The 23,190-nt window shown below is 41.7% G+C and overlaps 1 protein-coding gene and 1 long non-coding RNA gene across 8 annotated transcripts in view; one reads left to right on the forward strand and one right to left on the reverse strand.

Annotated features, from left to right (window-relative positions):
* The window catches only part of golga3 (golgin A3), a 102,751-nt gene extending 87,277 nt beyond the window's left edge, over nucleotides 1-15,474 (forward strand). For all 4 annotated transcript variants that reach the window (XM_072240832.1, XM_072240831.1, XM_072240833.1 and 1 more), the window contains 7 exons: nucleotides 319-435; nucleotides 2,793-2,932; nucleotides 5,269-5,401; nucleotides 7,343-7,465; nucleotides 9,526-9,690; nucleotides 12,301-12,464; nucleotides 13,704-15,474. In XM_072240832.1, coding sequence (XP_072096933.1) covers nucleotides 319-435; nucleotides 2,793-2,932; nucleotides 5,269-5,401; nucleotides 7,343-7,465; nucleotides 9,526-9,690; nucleotides 12,301-12,464; nucleotides 13,704-13,911 — 1,050 coding nt within the window. In that variant the 3' untranslated portion in view covers nucleotides 13,912-15,474. The remainder of the gene's footprint in view (nucleotides 1-318; nucleotides 436-2,792; nucleotides 2,933-5,268; nucleotides 5,402-7,342; nucleotides 7,466-9,525; nucleotides 9,691-12,300; nucleotides 12,465-13,703) is intronic.
* LOC140186490 (uncharacterized) lies at nucleotides 15,042-21,407 on the reverse strand. 4 transcript variants are annotated; one of them, XR_011882884.1, is made up of 4 exons: nucleotides 21,295-21,407; nucleotides 19,753-19,820; nucleotides 19,517-19,656; nucleotides 15,042-18,416 (listed from the first exon to the last, which is right to left on the reverse strand). It is a non-coding gene; the product is annotated as an uncharacterized lncRNA (long non-coding RNA). The 4 variants fall into 4 exon arrangements; XR_011882886.1 differs by lacking the exon at nucleotides 19,753-19,820; XR_011882883.1 differs by having other exon boundaries at nucleotides 19,517-19,820.
* Nucleotides 21,408-23,190: the final 1,783 nt, after the last annotated feature.

The following is a 23,190-nucleotide window of genomic DNA, read 5'->3' on the forward strand; positions in this document are numbered from 1 at the left end:
GATTCGCGGTTGGTTGAATTCACGCATGTGGAACTCACGGATAAGGAGGGCCGACTGTACTCACCTTAAAAGGATGGCCTCTGATATTAGCCATTTCACCCTGGGGAAAAGTCCACTCTATCTATGCCTGTTATCATTTTGTACACCTCTATCTACAGTATATCTGTGTTTCTCCTTTTTGACACAAAGAAGTAGGCTAACAAGTTAATTAACATTTGAGATGTCACAGGTGGCTTTATTGCTCTAACATTAACCCTGTGGAACAAAATTGTCCTAACTATTTCTGTTACTGACTTCTTTTCTTGGGCTGGGGCATAGGTACAAGCGGTTCTAAAGCGAAAGGAAGAGGAGGACCAGCAGATGAAGCAATTAATACAAGCCTTGCAGATTGCACTGGAAAAGGAGAAAGAGCATGTCAATGAACTGAAGCAGCAGGTAAATGATGACTTCAGGCCTCTATTTCATGGGAACCAGTCAAAAACTTTAAATGATCTTTTGTTAATTGTTTCAGTAATCTGAAGAGGTGGGGTGGTGGTGAAAGGAGAAGCAGTCTGATTCTCTGGCTGTTCACTTCATTTCGCCTGGAAAGACAGTATGCAAGAGGTTAAATCTGTTTTAAATTCAAACACAAACTGTAATTGGACCATAAGATTTTGGAGCAGAATTAGGCCATTTGGCCCATCAAGTCTGCTCTGCCATTTCATCATGGCTGATCCATTTTCCCTCTCAGCCCCCATCTTCTGTCTTCTGCCCATGTCTCTTCATACCCTGACTAATCAAGAATAGCTTCCTAGCTCCCTGGGTTCGTTGTAGACTCGGTGGCATGGCAGAGTGAATGAGGAGCTAGGAGGCTACACCCTGGCTCTCATATCATTGTTGAATAGAGTTCGGCTGGTGTCTAGTTGATGTTACAGCACCTCAGTGAAGGGAGTAGTGAAAAAGCAATATTTCTGCTGGGTAAACAACAGGATGGCTTTAGATAGAAACTACTTTCGCCTCTAACATAAACCTCTGACCTCTGCCAGCCAAAGTGCTTTCCTACTTACTACTACTTGGCTGCACTGGAAGTGATCTAATACAGATTGGAGCAACATACATCAAAGTTGCTGGTGAACACAGCAGGCCAGGCAGCATCTCTAGGAAGAGGTACAGTCGACGTTTCGGGCCGAGACCCTTCGTCAGGACTAACTGAAGGAAGAGCTAGTAAGATTTGAAAGTGGGAGGGGGAGGGATGGAGCCAAGAGCTGGACAGGTGATTGGCAAAGGGGATATGAGAGGATCATGGGACAGGAGGTCCGGGGAGAAAGATGGGGGGGGGGGGGGAACCCAGAGGATGGGCAAGAGGGACAGAGAGAGAAAAAGAAGAGAGAGAGAGAAAGAATGTGTGTATATAAATAAATAACGGATGGGGTACGAGGGGGAGGTGGGGCATTAGTGGAAGTTAGAGAAGTCAATGTTCATGCCATCAGGTTGGAGGCTATCCAGATGGAATATAAGGTGTTGTTCCTCCAACCTGAGTGTGGCTTCATCTTTACAGTAGAGGAGGCCGTGGAGAGACGTATCAGAATGGGAATGGGATGTGGAATTAAAATGTGTGGCCACTGGAAGATCCTGCTTTCTCTGGCGGACAGAGCGTAGGTGTTCAGCAAAACGATCTCCCAGTCTGCGTCAGGTCTCGCCAATATATAGAAGGCCGCATTGGGAGCACCGGATGCAGTATATCACCCCACCCGACTCACAGGTGAAGTGTCGCCTCACCTGGAAGGACTGTCTGGGGCCCTGAATGGTGGTAAGGGAGGAAGTGCAAGGGCATGTGTAGCACTTGTTCTGCTTACAAGGATAAGTGCCAGGAGGGAGATCAGTGGGGGGGGATGAATGGACAAGGGAGTTGCGTAGGGAGCGCCCCCAACCTGATGGCATGTGGGTAGCCTCCAACCTGATAGCATGAACATTGATTTCTCTAACTTCTGCTAATGCCCCACCTCCCCCTCGTACCCCATCCGTTATTTATATTCACACATTCTTTCTCTCTCTCTCCTTTTTCTCCCTCTGTCCCTCTCACTATACCCCTTGTCCACCCTCTTTTCTTTCTCCCTAGGCCTCCTGTCCCATGATCCTCTCATATCCCTTTTGCCTATCACCTGTCCAGCTCTTGGCTCCATCCTTCCCCCTCCTGTCTTCTCCTATCATTTCGGATCTCCCCCTCCCCCTCCCACTCTCAAATCTCTTACTCACTCTTCCTTCAGTTAGTCCTGACGAAGGGTCTCGGCCCGAAACGTCGACTGTACCTCTTCCTAGAGATGCTGCCTGGCCTGCTGCGTTCACCAGCAACTTTGATGTGTGTTGCTTGAATTTCCAGCATCTGCAAAATTCCTCGTGTAATACAGATCAGAAACTGCTCATTTAAATAAAAGCTGAATGTGCTTAATCACATGAAAGAATATAAATGAATTGCCCAAAGGCCAGAACATTTATTTAATTGCGTATTTAATTTTAGTATTTGCAGTTTGTTAGCTTCTGCAATCTTTGTCGTTTTTCATTGATTCTATGGTATTTCTTTGTTCCACTATGAATGCCTGCAAGAAAATTATTTTAGGGAAGTATATGGTAACATATACATACTTTGATAATAAATTTACCTTGTACTTGTTAATGTGTATGAGAAAGATTTGCTGAGTTAAAAATAAGTAGGGATGTCTGACCTGAAAATCCTGAAAGAATATAATTTTCATCTCCCTAAGTAAGCTGAACGTATTGCAAATAAGCTGAAATATTGTTCACACTATTTCTAGGTTTCTGCAAATAAAGCTGAGGCTGGACATAATCGTCGTCACTACAGAGCAGCTGCCCTGGAACTTAGTGAGGTGAAAAAGGAACTGCAAGCCAAAGAGCAAGTGGTAGAAGCTCTGCAAGCAGAAGCTGATAAACTCCAGTAAGTCAGCAACATGGCAGTGTATTTTGTGGAGGCTTCCGGCATCTAGAGTTTGATCTGATTTCTGTAACTGGTAGATTACTGAAACTGAAGTTAAAGCCTTCATTTGGCGTCTCTGTCAGACTTTCTCCAAGCACAGCTCTCAACCCTGCCATCAAATGTGTTCTGGTTTCTAGTCACTTTCTTTTTGCTAATTTTGGGTGATTTTGAATCAAGGTTGCCTGCAGATGATGAACTGAAATATGCCTTCTGATTTAGTGTTTTATATCTTGTTTTCACTCGTTATTTTTGTTGCTGTTTTGTGTGGTTTTGTTTTTATTTAAACATGGGGGGAGAGGAGGTGTTTGTTTTTTTTTTGAATGGGTTCCATAGCTTTTCTCTGTGCCGTGACTGTCTGTGGGGAAGATGAATCTGAAAGTTGTATACTGCATACGTACGTTGATAATGATCAATGTGCTTTGAAAAATCCGGTCTGTGGGTGGGCGTGGAATTATCCATCTTTGCCAGGTTAGCTTAATGAGGATAGGTTGAGCTTGCTAGGGCTTTTCTGTTTGGAGTGAAGAAGAGTGAGAGTTGACTTGATAGAGGTATATATGATGAGCATAAGTAGAGTGGACAGCCAGTGCCTTTTTCCCAGGGCAGAAGTAACTACTGCAAGGGGCATAATTTTAAGGTGATTGGAGAAAAGTATAGGTGGGATGTCAGAGGTAAGTTTTTTTGCACAGGGATTGGTGGGTGTAGAAGCAGGTTTACAGATGCATTAGGGACGTTTAAGTCGACTTTTCCTGCCATTGGCTGTAAGGAGTTTGTACATTCTACCCCATAACAGCATGAGTTTTCTCCGAGTGTTTCAGTTTCCTCCCGCAATCCAAAGTTGGTAGGTTGATTGGTCATTGTAAATTGACCCTGATTAGGCTAGGGTTAAATTGGGTTGCTGAGCTTACTCCCGCTCTGTATATCAATAAGTAAAATAGGCATGTGGATGAAAGAAAAATGGAGGGCTCTGTGGGAGGAGAGGGAGATTGATCATGAAGTAGGTTATAAGGTTGGCACAGCATCATGTGTTGCAGCAGAAGATAGAACATTACAGCACCACTTAATGAATTTTAATGCTGAACACTGTAAACTATTCATTTTAGTAGGAATAGTCAAGTAAAATAAAGGGGCATAATTTTGAAAGGGGTATAGGAAAATGCCATGGAAGTCTATGTGTACGATATGTTAAAAGTAGCAGGACAGACTGAGAAAGTGGTTAAAGGGATCCTGGCATAGAGGCACAGAGTACAGATGTCTGAACAAGTCAGTTTTAAAAGAGGTTACCTAGGTTCTCAATGCACTGGTAATGAATGTACTAGTAGTAATAGATTCAAATGCAGGACTTGAAAGTGACGAGTGGAAATTCCTGTAAGGAAGATATTTCTGGTGCTAAGGGGAGAGGATGAGGGTGTGGGTTTGGCTGGGATTGTTCTTGTAGAACAAGCTTGGACACAATAGGTTGAATGGTCTTCAGTGCTGCGATCATTTTCCTGAGTGATTAAAAAGAAGTAAATAATTTCCTAGTAATGTCCCACATTTTGAAATTGGTTGTTTTGAGCAGTTAATTTTTGAAATGTTTTCTTTAATGGTACAAGAACTTACAGCAGTTTCACGGATGTGCTGGCATTGAAGAGGGTCCAAAGGAGGTTACGAGACTGATTCTGGGAATGAAAGGGTTAACATATGAGAATCGTTTGATGGCTTTGGAGGGGGAGGATCTCATTTAACCCTATTGAATATTGAAACATCGAGATCAGGGTTTTCCAACCTTTTTTAATGCAGTGGACCAATTCCATTAAGCAAGGGGCTGTGGACCCCAGGCTTAGATAGAGTGGATGTGGAGAGGATGTTTCCTGTGATAGGTGAGTCTAGGACCAGAGGGCATAGCCTCCAAATCAAGGGACATGCATTTAGAATGGAGGCTAGGAATTTCTTTAGTCAGAGGTTTGTGAATGTGTGGAATTCATTGCCAAGTCATTGGGTATACTTAAAGTGGAGTGTGTTATGCTCTTGATTAGTAAGGGTGTCAAAGGTTACAGAGAGAAGGCAGGAGAATGAGGTTGAGAGGAATAATAAGACAACCATGATGGAATGGTTGTGCAGACTTGATGGGCCAAATGGCCTAACTGTGCTCTTGTGTCTTATGCTTTGTATCTACAATACTGCTTGTAGGTTTGCCACATCTCTTGAACTAGATACAAGTTGTATCTCTTAACTGATTTATATCTCAATACTTTCGCAAGTCCCTACAATGTTATGATTGGATAAACGTGACCCTGCTCCTTTGTGCTGTACTGCAGAGCCCAGGATAAGGAGCATTCTCAGGAAGTGGCACGTTTCCAGGAGGAATTGGCTGCGGCTCATTCTCAGCTGAAAATACTGCAAAGTCAGCTGAATGAGCAGCTCAACAAACCGGCTACTGTCAACCAGGAGGTAAGTCCTTCCCTGAGCCTAAAGCTACGGTTTATACATTGACATTGTGATATCTAGAACATAGAACTCTGAATGGTGTAACACAGTACAGGCCTTTCAGCCCACGATGTTGTGCCTACCTTTTAACCTACTCTTAAGATCAACCTAACCCTTCCTTCCCACATCACCCTCCATTTTTCTTTTATCCACATGGCATTCTTAAATATTTCTTAAATGTTCCTAATGTATCTGCCCCTGGTAGCATGTTCCCATGCACCCACCACACTCTATGTAAAGAACGTACCTCCCTATACTTTCCTCCAATCCTCCATGCTCTCTAATTAGGCAGCATCCTGGTAAATCTAACCAGAGTTTTATACAATTGCAGCATTGCCTCGTGGTTGATGGACTCCCAACATACCATACACCGCCTTAACCACCCAACCAACTTGAAGGACCTATGAACATGGACCCCAGGATCCCTGTATTCCCCCGCACAGCAAGGCGCCTATCATTAACCCTCTATTCTGCCTTTAAGCATAACTTCCCTAGTGTAAGTCCCACCAATGCACACAAACACCAAATTCTCCAGTGTACTTGGTGAATTTCTTATTTGCACAGCTTTTGACTTCTGTAGTCCATCTAAATGTTATTCCTCACTGTCCACTAAAGGAGGACAAAGCATCTTGCCTGTTTATTTAAGATGTAGTAAGAATATAAAAAATGAATCCTTGCTGGAATCGTACGCAATTCCATTTTTGAAAGGTCTGTTCAATCAAATGAACAAGCACAATACAAGGAAGCTGAGGCCTTTATTGACATAATTTATACCATTTTATTTGTTTGTTTATTTATGCATTCATTTAGTGATACAGCCCAGAGTAGGCCCTTCCAGCCCTTTGAACCATGCTGCTCCCTCAAGCCCCAATAAACCCGATTAACTCTAACCTAATCACAAGACAATTTACAATGACCAATTAACCTACCCGGTACGTCTTTGGACTTCGGGGCAGCACTCCCTCCAATTATTATTATTATTTTTTTGCACAGCTGTGCAGACCTACCACTGCTCTGAGCAGGAAATTTGTACATAGCCTGAACACTGTGCAGCAATTAAATGTATATTTTGTAGTATGTATACTATGAATATTTAGAATGAAAATGGAAAAAAACACATACTTTTGATTTTATTTATTAATTAATACAATTATATTCATAATAAATTTATTATTCATCATGGAATACAGTCCAACAAAGAAAATCTTCCATGTTTCATAAACATTTTCTTTTCTCTTCTCTCAGTGTTCAGCAGGCCGGTGGTTTATTAACAATGAGCTACTGACTTCCATTCTGTGTTTATTGTTACAATATATAACAGTGCTGCAAGTTGAAACACTCACAATGTAAATGCGTTGAAGCTCTAAAATGTTTGAAAGTAAAGGTTGTACATTTATTATTTAGAAAATTTGTGGATTATATTCATTAACACTTAATTACAGAGTATTTCACAATTATATTAACATGGATTTCAAAATTGTATTAAAAAAGTACAGCTTTGTGGCAGCAAAGGCTATGTGTGATGGGAGAAAACCAGAGCACCCAAGGAAAGCCCTCGGGGCATTCCACAGGGAAGATGTAGGTACTCCTGACAGATGACACCGGAATTGAACTTTGAACTCCAGAATGCCCCAAGCTGCAATACTGTCGCGCTAACCAATACTCTACCATGGCACCCATAGTGTACGGTTTCCGCTTTGGTATATTGCCTCCCCACCCCATTTCAAATTTTGTGTTTTGTTGTCATCAATAATGTTATGGTACTGAATCTATTAAGGTTTAAATCTTAGTTACAGATGGTATTAAGTGCAGCGAGACATCTGTACTAATCAGATGGCAGCAGTGGAGTTGCTTTGGGGCACACTTCCAATGTGTGGATTAATGAAAAGTAGAAATTCTTTGCAGGTGGAAGACGTGAAGTGGGAAGTTGAACAGAAGGAAAGAGAGCTCCAAGCCTTAAGGCAGCAAATCTCAATGACTGAGCAGCGAAGTCAGAAAGAGCTGGAAGGACTTCAGGAAGCCTTGCAGGTGAGAGGTGTTATTAAGGACATCTATGTGTAGGAGTCTCTGTGGCTAAATATTAGACACATGAAACTTGCCATACATGACTGCTTTCTGGGTGAATTGAGATATTTAGAATTTGAAAGAGACTTCTTGACCATAAACAGAAATAGAACGTAGAACAGGACAGCATGGGAACATGCTGCCAAACCAGCTGAAAAGCAAATCAAGACCACCCAAACACTAGTCCCACCTACCTACACAATGCCCATATCCCTCCATCTTCCTTACATCCATGTGCCTATCCAAACATCTCTTAAGTGTATTTGCCTCCACCACCATACCAGACAGCACATTCCAGACATCCACTGAGTAAAAATCTTACCCTCACATCCCCCTTTGAACCTACCCCCTCTCACCTTCAGTGCATGTCCTCCGGTATTAGATATTTCAACCCTCGGAAACAGATCCTTTCTGTGTACTCTATCTGTGCCTCTCATAATCTTATAAACCTCTATCAGATCTCGTCCAGCCTCTCATGATAGATGGTCCTCTAAACCAGGTAGCATCCTGGTAAATCTCTTCTGCACCTCAACATCTTTCCTTTAGTGGGGCAACCAGAAATGTACATAATACTCCAGATGTGGCCTAACCAGAGTTTTATAAAGTTTACATAACCTCTTGACTTTTGAACTCAGTGCCTTTGCTAATAAAAGCAAGCTGCCTTTAACCACCTTATCGACCTGTGTAGCCACTTTCAAGGAGCTATGAACTTGGATCACAAGATCTCTCTGCTCAGCAACACTTAAAAATCTTGCCCTTAACAGTGTACTGTCTCCTTGCATTTGCCCTACCAAAGTGCAACACCTCACATTTATCTGGCTTAAACTCCATCTACCATTTCTCTGCCCATCTATGCAGCTGATCTATATAGTGCTATATTCTTTACCAGTCTGTTACAGATGCTGGAAATCCAGAGCAACACACACACAAAGTCCCTGAGGAGCTCAGCAGTCAGGCAGCACCTGTGGAGGGGAATAAACAGTCGACGATTAGAACTGATGCCCTTGTTTATTCTCCTCTATAGGTGCTACTTAACTTGTGAGTTCCTCCTACACTTGGTGCATGTCGCTTATTCCTTATTCATTTGTTTTAAAAAAATTAATTACATGGATGATTTAGAAAATGGAATAACAATGGAATATGCAGGAAGAATTCAGCACAAAGAAACGGTCTCCATGACTGAACTTGAGGAAATGGCTGAGTACAAGTGGAGTGTGTCTAGAATGTGGAGGTGCTTGGTGCAGAATCTGTACACTGATACTGTGTTCCTATGCTGTAGAGCAGTGTGAAATGTCAGTGACATCGCACTGAGCTTTACACCCTTTCGGAGTCGAGCTTTTGGACTGCCTGTATGACCACCCATTCTGCATTGTGAAGTGAAATTTTGAAGGCGCAGGATGGTTGTGTGTACAGGCCAAATGAAGATAGCGGGGCCCAGGCCTGAGGGTGGGGAACAAGCCAGTGTTTGGCTACTGGAGCGTATTTGGAAGCGATTCAAAGTGGTAGAACTGTGACGAGGCAGAGGTGAAGCAGCAGGGTCCAAGCCCAAGAACAGTGAGCAGGCCAAGCTTTGACCGATTTCAGCACTGGCCAAATTGGAAAGGTTCGGTACGGGCTGAATTGAGGTGGTAAGTGCTAGGCCTGAGAGCAAGGAACAGCCTGCTGTTTGGCCGATTTAAATGCTGGGCCAGATTGAAAAGATCAAGGCATCGGGGCTGGAGGCGAATATTCAGCTTGGTGCTTCGCGAGGTTTGCTTGTCTCTGTGCTGAACTGAAGCTGTGACCTGCAAGTACCAGGCCAAGAGCAGTCATGGTCATGGATAGAGAAAAGAGTAAGAACAACAGTGTGAACGGGATCTTCCCCACAGGTAAATTAAAGACTGATGAAGGGCCATGATTGCCCACCTCATACAACATGGCACATACTGATGATGATTTATTATTAGGCAATGTTTGCCATATTTCCAGCATTCTTAGTAGGCAGTGATTGTAAATGAAGGCACATTATCCTTTATATTTTTCAGAGTATTAAAACGAATCTGGAGGAACTGCAGGAGGAACTTTCAGCAACCCGCAAAGATAAGTTCATGCTCCAAACTAAGGTGATGGAACTAAGAAACAGCATGAAGACGTTACTACAGCAAAACCAACAGTTAAAGATGGACCTCAAGCAGAGAAAAACACGTAAGGTCAGTGGGCAGAAAATGTTTACTGGATGCTGCCTAGGGATCCCCAAACTTCTTTATGCCACAGACACCTACCATATATCAAGGGGTTGGTGGAATCAAGGTTGGGAACCCCTGGATTAAAGGATTTGATGGTTAATCATATGACTAGACCATAAGACAGAGGAGCAGAATTAGGCCATTCAGCCCATCAAGTCTACTCTGCCATTTTATCATGGCTGATCCCAGATCCCACTCAAACCCATGCACATGCCTTCTTGCCATATCCTTTGATGCCCTGACCAATTAGGAAACGATCAACCTCCGCCTTAGGTAAACCCACGGACTTGGCCTTCACCACAGTCTGTGGCAGGGCATTCTACCGATTCACTACTCTCTGGCTAAAAAAAACTCCTGCTTACCTAAGGAGGTTCATTTAAGAGCTCTGGCTGGGTGAAAGTGCTAATACTAATTTTAGAACTGGAACAGACCAAAAGGTAGTAGTAAATATGGCTAAAGGTGTGGAGATGGGTCACAAATTAATTATTTTTCCACTGAGTGGCAGAGCAGATTTAAGGAGCCAAATTAAATCAGAAGCAAGTTTAATATCACCAGCATATGTTGTGGAATTTGTCATTATGTGGCAGCAATACATAATAACAACTATAAATCACAGTAAGAAAAAATATAGAAAAGGTAGTGCAAAAAGAGGGGGGGAATTGTAGTGAGGTAGCGTTCGTGGGTTCAATGTCCATTCAGAAATCGGATGGCAGAGGGGAAGAAGCTGTTCCTGAATTGTTGAGTGTGTGTCTTCAGGCTTTTGGAGCTCTTTCCTGATGGTAGCAATGAGAAGAAGACATATCCTGTGTGATTGGGGAGGGGGTGGGCGGGGGGTCCTTAAATGATGGACGCCATTTTTTTTTAGGCATCGTTCCTTGAAGATGTCCTGGGTACTACCGATGCTAGTGCCCCTGATGGAGCTGACTGAGTTAACAACTTTCTGCAGCTTATTTTGATCCTGTGCATTGCCCCACCCCCATACCAGACAGTGACATAGCCAGTTAGAATGTTCTCCATAGTATATCTGTACAAATTTGAGAGCGTCTTTGCTGACGTACCAAATCTCCTCAAACTCCTAATGAAATATAGCTGCTGTCAAGCCTCCTTTGTAACTGCATTGATATGTTGGGCCCAGGATAAATCCTCAGAGATGTTGACTCCCAGAATCTTGAAATCATTTACTATTTTCCCTTCTGATCCCTCTGAGGACTGGTGTGTGTTCTCTCATCTTAACCCTTCTGAAGTCCATAAGCAATTCTTTGGTCTTAATACGTTGAGTGCAAGATTGTTGCTGCAACACCACTCAACCAGCTGATCTATCATGCTGTTGTACGCCATCTTGTCATCATCTGAAATACTGCCAACAATAGTTGTGTTATCAGCATATTTATAAATGGCGTTTGAGCTTTGCCTAGCCACACACTCTTGGGTATAGAGAGAGTAGAACAGAGGTCTAAGTGTTGATTATTAGTGAGGAGTTGTTATTTCCAGGGAGGAGATGTGTCTACCAAAAGAGATGTAAGGCACCTCTTCAGGTCACCCTTGGGCAAGGTGTAGCAGCAGCTTAGCCCCCCGATCAGGGTTACGTGAAGCCATGGGAGCAGGAGGTGGATGGTCATATGAGCAGTGTGTGATACCACAAATCCTGGTTATGCAACCACTGATACCAGGAAGATAATCTCTGAAGACTTGATAATGGCTGGGGTCATCTGTCTTGTAAAGATACTGCCCAGAAGAAGGCAATGGCAAACCACTTCTGTAGGAAATCTACCAGGAAAAATCATTATTTGAGATGGTACATGATGATGATGAATATTGATGAACATCCGGTAGATACGATACTGTGCAAAAGTCGTAGGCACACTACCTATATATACAGTAGGTTTTGGGTAGTGTTGTTCTCCAATCTTGGCAATCCATTTGTAAACATTTTGTCGCCATACGAGGAGACATCCGTGCACTGTAATTTGTGGTGTGCCCTCTGAATGCTTGGCCTTTGTATACCTATCAATCAGCTGTCTGGCCGTCATTACGGAAACTCAATTGTGACGTAGGGAGGTAGTCTTGTGGCTGATTGGTTGCATGGCAAGCTCTGTATTGTGGTCTGGAATTATATCCTAATTGAGTTTCCGAGGTGACAACCAATCAGCTGATTGATAAGTACATAAACGCCAAGCATTCAGAGGACACACCATGATGAACGGCGCACTGACGATGTCTCCTCACGTGGTGACGAAACCTTTGCAAATGGATTACCAAAATTGGAGAAAAGCTCAATTCAACCATCACACACCCAAGCTACACATTTTCTGAGTTATTTCCATACAGTAGGTATTTTGTTATTTGGACACCATGACGCTTTGTTTAAATGTATCGCGAGGATTCTTTTTGTGCATTGTGCACTAATGGTAATTCATTGTTTTATATTAGATGTTGATGCGTTTGGAAAGAAGTTAAATTTAGAAAGAAATAGAAATATTTGGTGAGAGGAGCTTGTGGGACAAAACCTTTAGGACAGACTTACTGGCTTGATCTTGTACTTGGTTTTAAATAACTAAATTTTATTTTGAACAGCGAGTGGAATTGAAAGGAGATGCTGTTTCATCAAATCCTGTAACTCCAGTAAAGATCCCTGATTGCCCTGTACCTGCTGCCCTCCTTGAGGAATTACTCAGGCCACCAACAGCTGTGAGTAAAGAGCCTCTGAACAATCTACACAGTTGTTTAAAGCAACTCAGGTAAGCTCCTTATCAGTAGCTGATTTTGGCTGCTTTTTTTCTTTGCTTAAATTTTTCCTAACTCTGTTGATTTCAAGATGCAGCATGAAACAGGTCCTTCCGTCCCAATCTGCCGCATTGCCCAGCAACTCACCAATTTAACCCTAGACTAATCACAGGACAATTTACAATGACCAATTAATCTACTAACCAGTACGCCTTTAGACTGTGGGAGGAAACCCACGTGGTCATGGGAAGAATGTACAAACTTTCTTACAGAAGGCACTGGAATTGAACTTCAAACTGATGCCTCCAGTTGTAAAAGCATTGTGCTAACCACTATATCTCTGTAGTTCCTTGTTGGAGCCTGGTGTTTTTGCACTCCAGAGGTCCAGAAGTCAAGAATGAGGCATGAAATTATTTTATTGATTTATTGAGACACAGTGCGGAATAGGCCCTGTAGAGGCAAAAACTAATCCAAAATCAAAGTAATTGACTCCAGCCTGCGACCACCATTATACTTGCATGACACACTCTCAACTCCAGTGAAAGGATTGTTCCAAAGAGTCAAATCCTTTATTTCTATCCTTTACTGGCAATGAGCAAAGATGCAATTAAGCATTATTTAGCATTATCTCGGTGATATAAAGATGTGACTTCCACTGGTCCCAGGCTACAAACTGCCCCGAAATAAGTATGAATAAGCATGAATATGGAACTTATTCCTCTCGCTTTTACCACACCCACCTCATGTGACAAGTTACCATTATACACATTATAAACACATAACACAGAATACATGGCAGATAGAGAACAGCTACAGGCCCTTATAGCCCTGCAAGCCACACCACCCAGCAATCCCCCGATTTAATCTTAGCCTGATCATGGAACAATTTACAGTGCCCAATCAGCTGGTATGTCTTTGGGAGGAAACCAGGGCACCCAGAGGAAATCCACATGGGCATAGGGAGTATGTACAAACACCATGTGGGCAGCAGCAGGAAGACCCCAGGTTGCCTGTACTGTAAAGTGATGTGTTGATTCGATTGTGTTGCCCCAGTGAGTGAAAAACGCGTTTGTCAAAAAGTACAAATCTTATAACAAGTTTTATTTTTTTTTTAAAAAGTGGTTTCCAACATGTGATATAGTTTTATAATGAACTCACTGGCACAGCGGCAGTGGGACGGGTTTGATTCCTGCGCTAGCGGCCAGAAAATTAACGTTTATAACTTAGAGTTTCTTTTCTGCTTCCATCCAAAGGCAAGAGATGGACAGTTTACAGCGACAAATGGAGGAGCACACGGTAACTGTGCATCAGTCAATGTCATCATGGACGCAGATCGAAGGGCAGTTGATGGAACTGACTGCAGACGGCCCCGTTACAACAGCAGAACAGTCAAACATTAATCTAGCAACTGACCTGAGCAATAGTGCAAATAGTGACCACATGGATGGGAGCACTCAATAGGGAACAATTTCTGTACTGCCACACTCGGCAATGCTGATGAGTACGAAGCTTTTCCATTCCTCCTTGAGATTCATTTACATTCTGATTTTGCTTGCCAATCCATCGGCAAGTAGTTAAGGATCCCCTTTACACCATCCTTTCATGGCTTCACACCTGTAGTTAAAACCAACAGGCCTCGTGTGGTTTTTATTGGCTACAGGGGCCTTACTAAGAGAAGGGGAAGGAGAGATAGGGAGAGATTAGCTTTATTTATCTTTGTGGAGGCAAGTCCATCATCGGCCATGAAATGGTATGGACTGAAATAGGAGATATTCATCTCTAATCATCCCAAGCCTTTGTTCAAGATGTGGGTAAAGAACATGAGGTGAGATGTCTTTTATTCAAGAAGGGCTTAAAAGGTTAAACATATTGTTTCTAATTTATTAAAAATTTAACTGGGTGTAACTTTTGTATTTGAGTTCTGAAAGTTGTCAATTTAACTTGAAGTTGGAGGTGTATTTAAGAGTTTAAGACTTGAGCAGCATTTTGTTGGTGCCGGAAAAAAAAAGTCAAAAGTTTAACTGAGAACAATAGTGTGGTTTGTACAGTGCATTTTCACCTGAACATTACAAAATCTTTTATTTCTTGGGGGTGGGGGAGAAGTAGTTTAAAAAAAAAATGTATGTTGCACCTTTTAATCTCCAAGTTGTGGAGCAAGCCAATATAACTCGATCCAACCTCAGTGACAAGTTCTCCTTTTGAAAGTATTGGGCTTTGCTTCTGTTAACGCACTAATACACGGAGTCATCTAAATATAGCATTTCCATGTTTCTTTACACATTGGTAGAGGCTTGAATTTCTCAAGAAAATGTTGGGTTTGAATCCATACAAGGCATCTTTGGAGTAAGGTTGGGTAAAAACTTATGGCACACCCTGTCCCCGGGGTCACATTTGGGCTCAGTAAATTAGAAATGTTGCCCATCCTTTCTAGGTGGGACAGTTCACTGGTTGGAACAGTATAAAAGGAACTTACTACCTGTCACCTAGGAGTATTTGCAAGTTGGTACTTAGTCACTTAATGCTTCATAGCTGGCAGCCTTGAAGAGAAATAGATATTATATATGTATGGACCTTGGGTTGCAGCTTTTAAAAAAAAAAAAAAACTTTATATGTAATACAAAATTCCAGTCATTTTTTGCTTTGTTATAAAGAGAAGGCATGATTATACAACTCTCAAATAAACTTAGAAACACCTTTATTTCTTATCAGTAGGTAGAAGTTGAGCTGGAGTAATGGAAAAGGCTAACCAGAGCTACTTTAACCATCATTAATGTTTGCTCACTACATCGATTATTGTTTCTATCATAGTAACTTGCTGTCTGGCAATGCTGAAATAGTATGCTCGGTTAACAACACTCTTCAGTTTAATTTCAGCTTCATATTTTTACATTTTGTTTTGCCTTTACTCTGGAGACCAACTTACTTCAGACTATCTTGTACAGTACAAAAGCACCATAAGCATGTTGAGGAACTCTGTGCATTATATTGCTGAGGAGCAATGTGCAATAAACTATTTTTTGGTAATTGTTTTTCCTGTATGCTTTACTTTTATTTACTTTTTAGTTATCGGTACAACTTATTTTCACAATGCATGTGAGATCCAGAATAAACTTGCTCAGTCATCTTCAGAATTAATTTATAGATATACAGTGGATTCCAGCTAACTGGGACACATTGGGGCAGTATATATTGTCCCATTAAGAGGGTGCCCCAATTAGGCAAAGTTCCATGGAAATAGTTAAAAGGTAGTTTGAAAAAAAGACAAGCTACCATTTAACTGAGTAACAATTTATGTATTTAAATGAAATGCAGAACAAATTAGAACACTGCCAATATCTCTACAGTATTATAAAACTGTATTAGTTCCTAATAGTTATCAACAGAGGAATTCATCCACTGTGTGCTGCCGTGTTCTTTTGATTGGCTGTAAATGAACAAAATCTAGTGCAGATAATGGACTGGCTTTCAACGATTGCATCGTCCAAATCTTCATTTTCATTGTAACATTCAACATGATTGCTGATACCTTCAAATTGTTCATAGTTCCTAATTTGAAGTACAGTAGTGGAATTGTTTCATTTTCACTGGGCTGTTTCTGGTATCTCCAAGCCTGAATGCTTGAAACTGCAGTGAGCAAAACTATTCTGAATTGTCTTGCTTATTTCTCACCAACTATCAGAGACAAAAAAGTCACTGCTTTTTGAATAGAAACACACAACTGATGCTATTTTAAAAACTGACTGCTGTAATCACAGCGTGGTTTCTAATGGCCACACAAGTGCACGTTACTGACATTAGTTAGAAACTGTTTGGCAACAGTTTCCAGTCCCAAATAAGCTCCATAGTGGCCCAAGTAAATGAAGGGAATCCCAGCTGTTTTCTTGATTAGTCTTTGTTCTTTAAGAGTTGTTCCAAATACAGTAAACAGCTGTCCCAATTAACTAATGGTCCAATTAACCGGAATCCACTGTCTATGCAGCTTTGTTTAAAGCATAATTGAAGCTGAAGAATAACATAATTAATTGCATCTCCTCACTTTTATTCCGCAATCCCATAAGTAACTATAATCTAATATGTCCCTTTGTGGCTAAGTGAGGTGCAGAAAATAATCCCTGTGCGAGGATAATTGATCCAAAGGAAATAATTGTGAAGCATTTAACATCAATTAGCAAAGGTAAATCTTCAGCTGCTTGAAGTTGATGCTTGAATCCTAGACAATTAAAAAATATAAATATATGAATTTAGTTTTATTCTTCATGTATTTTAAATTTTGTACTATGGAGTATGTTTCAATTCAGTTAGTCGGGCCTGCATTGGACAACAGGTGTACGGCCTTGCTGAGATGTTGCCTTTATAGGTTTGTTGAATGTTACCAAATTTGTTCTGTAATTACTTGTCAGGAAATTATGGCCATTATGTAAATATTCTAAAATAAAACAACTATCCAGACACTGACAGGATATGACAACCCTATAAAGCCTCTGGTTTAAACACATTACTGTTTGTGTGTCTACATGTTCTTATTTTAATTTAAAATCTATTAAAATTAATATATGTTGGACAGGAGGAATGTCTTTCCTATAATTAAATCTTTATAATTTAAAAATTATTACAGTCAACTTTGTTGACATCACTGCACAGATTATTCCTCACCTCCCAGAGAATATGCAATTTGTTTGATATTTCTTGGAATTTGTGTTTTTTTTTAGAACATTCTTTGAGTTTTTAAAAACTATTACATAGCTACTGCGGTTATTGCTTTCTTTTGTTCAATAAAATGTTCTGTAATGAAAATTTTGCACCTTCTGCTGATGTTTGTGTGCTTTAGAATCAGAATGTTTAGTGGTAACACTGCACAACAAAGATGTTGCTTCCTGAATACTTTTGGGTGTATCTTACGGATTTTGGGCTGCTGATCATGAAAATCACCATGAAATTTCCCTTTCACACACCATGATTTTGAAATCGCCTAAGTTTGTTATTTCGATTTCATAATTCAAGTTGGAGTAACTGACTCCAAGATCAAGGAAGGCATTTTTGTTGGTCTACAAATCAAACAGGTCATCAATGACAGGCAATTCAAGGAACTTCCAGTGGGACCGGAGAAAATCGCATGGAAGGCAATCAGGATGTCATTGAAAGTTTTCTTGGCAACCATAGAGCATCAAACCACATGCACCTGGTTGATAACATGCTTCAAGCATACAAAACCATGAAGTGCCACAAGTCACTAAAGATTCACTTTCTGCATTCCCATTTAGACCTCTTCCCTGCAAATCTTGGCGCTGTCAGTGATAAGCATAGTGAAAGGTTTCACCAGGGCATTACAGTCATGGTGAAATGGTATCAGGGCAACTGGAATCCATCAATGCTGGCTGATTATTGTTGCACATTTAAGCAAGAAGCCTCAGACATGGAGTACAAATGAAAATCCATCAACAAAACATTTTTAGCTTAGTTGAACCGTTAAATAATTAAACACAGTATATTCAATAAAAGTTACTTTCTTGTTTCTCCAAATTCCTACTTAATATAAGTAGTCTGAAATTATATTTTGTGTTCAAGCAGAATATAAACAAAGAATTCTGCGGAAGCAATGCTTTTGAAAAAAAGTTATTGTCCAGTGTAACCGGTGAGTGTTGCATCGAGTCTGATGTTCTCCTAAGGCAGGGGTTCCCAACCGAGGGTCCACAGACCTCTCAGTTAATAGCACAGATTCATGGCATAAAAAGGGTTGGGAACCCCTATCCTAAGGGGTTGTCTGTTGCTGGGTCCTCCGGAGGCTGTAGAGGCTGATCTGGGATCCACATATTCTGTTGCATTGCAGGCAAGATTAAGTGGTGGTTGGTGATGGTGTTTGGGGCTTTTAGTTGTTCAGTCTCTCATTTCGTGGCTGCCATTCGCTCTCTGCGGCAGAGTGGAGGTCATTCTCGTGCAGCTTCCTATTACAACCTTTCACATTACTCCTGAGTGGTAAAACAAAGTATGTTTCAAAACTAGTGTGGCTTTCCTTTTGCCAAAGAATTTCTTCATATATGACAGATGTGAAGGGCTTCCAGAAAATATTGTAATGGAGTAAATATTGATGGAATGGATAGAAGGCTTTCCTATCAAAAAAACTGGGGATGGAAAAAGTCTTAACTAATACTATAAAATGCCAAAAACACTCAGCAGAGTCGGGCTGCATATGTGAGAACAGAAATGAAGTTACTGATATTAGTTTAATATTGACCTGACGGAATATTCCCCAGGCTGCTCCACGAGGCGAGGGAAGAGATTGCTGAGCCTCTGGCTAGGATCTTTATGTCCTCGTTGTCCACGGGAATGGTACCGGAGGATTGGAGGGAGGCAAATGTTGTCCCCTTGTTCAAAAAAGGTAGTAGGGATAGTCTGGGTAACAACGAGGACATCGTATTTCATTTGTCACTTTCTTGCCTATTCGCCTAATCTAAGTCCTTTTGCAGCCTATCTATTTCCTCAACACTAGCAATCTTTGTATTATCTGCAAACATGGCAACAAAGCCATTTATTCCATCATCTAAAATTGATATACAGCATAAAAAGCAGTCCCAACACCGATCCCTGCGGAACACCACTAGTTACTGGCAAACAACTAGAAAAGAATCCTTTTATTCCCACTCGCTGTCTCCTACTAATCAGCCAATGCTCTAACTATGTTAGTGACTTCCCTGTAACACCATGGGCTCTTAACTTGGTAAGCAGCCTTATGTGTGGCACCTTGTCAAAGGCCTTCTGAAAGTCCAAATATACAACATCCACCGCATCCCCTTTATCTATCCTACTTGCAATCTCCTCAAAAAATTCCAACAGGTTTGTCAGGCATGATTTTCCTTTAAGGAAACCATGCTGACTCTGTCCTATCTTGTCCAGTGTCACCAAGCACTGCATAACCTCGTCCTTAACAATTGATAGAGAAAGAGAAACGGAGATATTTCAAGTCGAAGACTGAGAAAGGAGAGAAAAGCCTGTTAAGCAGCCAGGTTCCAGAACAGTTATCACCCTTCAACTATCAGACTCTTGAACTAGAGCAGATAATTTCACTTACCCCAATACTGAACTGTTCCCACATCTATGGACTCACTTTCAAGAACTCTTCATCTCATTTTGCTTATTTATTATTTTTTTTCTTTTTTCAGTTTGCTGTCCATCTTGTGTCTTTCATTGATTCTATTGTAATGTGAATGCCTGCAAAAAATGAATCTCAGGGTTGTACACGATGATGTATATGTACTTCAATCATAAGTTTGCTTAGAACATTAATGTTTTGAATAATTTGCCTACCAGAAAAATTGGCTCTTCACTCAATCCTGGAACATTTGGTCTATAATTCCCTGTTTTCTCTCTCCCTCCTTCCTTAAAAAATGGGATAACATTAGCTACCCTCCAGTCCTCAGGAACTGATCCTGAATCTATAGAACATTGGAAAATAATTACCAATGCGTCCACGATTTCTAGAGCCACCTCCTTAAGTACTCTGGGGTGCAGACCATCAGGCCCTGGAGATTTGTCAGCCTTCAGTCCCATCAGTCTATCCAACACCATTTTCTGCCTGATGTGAATCTCATTCAGTCCCTCCATTATCCTAGGACCTCTGGCCACTATTACATCTGGGAGATTGTTTGTGCCTTCCCTAGTGAAGACATCCAAAGTACCTGTTCAGCTTGTCTGCCATTTCCTTGTTCCCCATAATAAATTCACCCATTTCTGTCTTCAAGGGCCCAACTTTGGTCTTAACTAATTTTTTCCTCTTCACATACCTAAAGAAGCTTTTACTATCCTCCTTTATATTCTTGGCTAGCCTGCCCTCGTATCTCATCTTTTCTCCCCGTATCGCCTCTTTAGTTATCCTCTGTTGCTCTTGAAATGTTTCCCAATCCTTTGGCTTCCCGCTCATCTTTGCTATGTTATACTACTTCTCTTTTATACTATCCTTGACTTCCCTTGTCAGCCACGGTCACCTCTTACTCCCCTTAGAATCTTTTTTCCTCTTTGGAATGAACTGATCCTACACCTTCTGTATTATTCCCAGAAATACCTGCCATTGTCGTTCCACTGTCATCCCTGCTAGGGTATCTTTCCAGTCAACTTTGGCCAGCTCCTCCCTATGGCTCCATCGTCCCCTTTGTTCAACTGCAATACTGACACTTCCGATTTTCCCTTCTCCCTCTCAAATTATAGATTAAAACTTATCATATTATGGTCACTACCTCCAAATGGCTCCTTTACCTCGAGTTCCCTTTATCAAATCTGGTTCATCACACAACACTAAATCCAGAATTGCCGCCTTCCTGGTAGGTTCCAGTACAAGCTGCTCTAAGAATCCATCTCTGAGGCATTCCACAAATTCCCTTTCTTGGGGTGCAGTACCAACCTGGTTTTCCCAGTCTATCTGCATGTTAAAATCCCCCATAACAACCTTAGCATTACCTTTGCAACATGCCGATTTTAATTCTTGATTCAACTTGCACCCTATATCCGGGCTACTGTTTGGGGGCCCATTGGGTTCTTTTTGCCCCTTACAGTTTCTCAGTTCTATCCATACTGACTCTACATCTCCTGATTCTGTGTCGCCCCTTGCAAGGGACTGAATTTCATTCCTCACCAACAGAGCCACCCCACCCCCTCTGCCAACCTGTCTGTCCTTTCAATAGGACGTATAGCCTTGAATATTCATTTCCCAGCCCTGGTCCTCTTGCAGCCATGTCTCTGTTATTCCCACAACATCCTACTTGCCAATTTCCAACTGAGCCTCAAGCTCATCCACTTTATTTCTTATACTCTGTGCATTCATATATAATACTTTTAATCCATTACTCCCCTCACCTTACACATCGATTCCTATTGCACCTGGCCATACTCTCCGATCCCTTCCTGAGCTTTCTGCCCTGTTACTTCTGTTGTCTTTCTTAACTTCCCTTATTCTCTCTTTCCCTTTAATTCCATCTTTATATTTCCTCTCCTCCCCTCCACTACTTAGTTTAAACACACCCATGTAACAGTGGTAAACCTGCCTGCCATTATACATAATGTACAGCACATTATAGCACAGGAACACAGAACAGTCCAGTACAGCACAGCACAGAAACGCAGAACAGAACAGCCCAGCATGGGAATGCAGGACAGTACAGTACAGCACATTATAGTACAGGAACACAGAGCAGCACAGCCCAGCAACACAGAACAGAACAGAACAGTCCAGCACAGCGCAACACAGGAATACAGTACAGTACAGCACAGCACAGGAACACAGAACAGTCCAGTACAGCACAGCCCAGCACAGGAACACAGAACAGTACGGTACAGTACAGCACAGCAGAGCACAGGAACACGGAACAGTACAGCACAGAACATTATAGCACAGGAACAGGTACAGTACAGCACGGCACATTATAGCACAGGAACACAGTACAGAAACACAGCAGCACAGCCCAGCAACACAACAGTCCAGTCCAGCACATCCCAACACAGGAACACAGAGCAGCACAGCACAGGAACATAGAACAGTCCAGTACAGCACATTATAGCACAGCAACACAGAACAGTACAGTACAGCACAGCACAGAACATTATAGCACAGTGTTACATACCCTGTAACCGGGTTGCCAAACCAGCAGAAATGGATCACTCAGTTGGAGTCTGGATTACTGGAACTAAGAAAGTTTTATTAAAGAAATAAGCAAAACAGTACTCTAATAGTAAGGATATAGATGCAACAGGTTAGCAATGAATAAACACACATGTACACAGAACTAGGATAATAGGATCAATCAAGCTCTATCGTCGTCTAGGGGTAAATGACCAGTTTCAAAGTGACAGAGTTCAGTTTAGTTCAGTTCACGGTAATCGCCGTCGCCGTGGGGGAGAGAGAGAGAGAGAGCGAATGAATATTCAAATCAGATTCCAAATAGACCTTCGATATTCCTCACAGTCAGCTTTAGGGCGAGTCCTTTGTAATGTCTTCTGAGGTCACTGACTGTGACCTCTCCGTTTCAGATACGATCGTTCCTCTGCAGTGAACCTGGCACCCAGGCAAGGGCGGACACACACCAGGTTCCTGCCGATTGTACCTTTCCACCCTGTGCGTCTATGGCTTGGTCCCGCGACCAGCCCTCCAAAAACTCCCACCGACTTGTGGGAGGCACACCACTTCTAGGGTCTCGTTACCTCGTGGTGTCGTCGTGTGTGCTGCCTTAGCGAACCTGTCCCTTTTTATCCCCCTGCTGGGGTATCGCCTGTCCATCACACTTCAAACAGTTCAGGGTTCAAAAAGGAGCCGATCTTGACAGTTCTCAGACCGGTGTCTCCTTCTGTTAAACTCTCTCGTCTCTTCATTAACATTTCCAAATACTGCTCCATTGTCTTCCTTATATTTCTTTCTCCTGAAGACAGGTGGCAGATCAACTGCTGATCCCACTGGTGCCAGCACGGGACAGTTAACATCTTAGTCTATGTGTGCTTTTTGTAACCCTCTTTCGTCACACCCCTCACCTTTAAGGATTTTTACTGGGGTAAAAATTACAAACATGAATACATTATTAGATACACACAAATATACATCTTCATCAGCTATTTGGCTAATACAGAGAATTTTAAGTTGTCAACACCTTGACAGACAGTCAGCAATCACATTTTCCGTTCCTTTTATATGTGTAATTTTTATATCAAATTCCTGTACCACCAGACTCCAACTTAGCAATCTTTTGCTTTTATTTTTCATAG

This window comes from Mobula birostris, chromosome 22, assembly GCF_030028105.1.
Source record: "Mobula birostris isolate sMobBir1 chromosome 22, sMobBir1.hap1, whole genome shotgun sequence".
In the NCBI taxonomy this organism is placed as follows: domain Eukaryota; kingdom Metazoa; phylum Chordata; class Chondrichthyes; order Myliobatiformes; family Myliobatidae; genus Mobula; species Mobula birostris.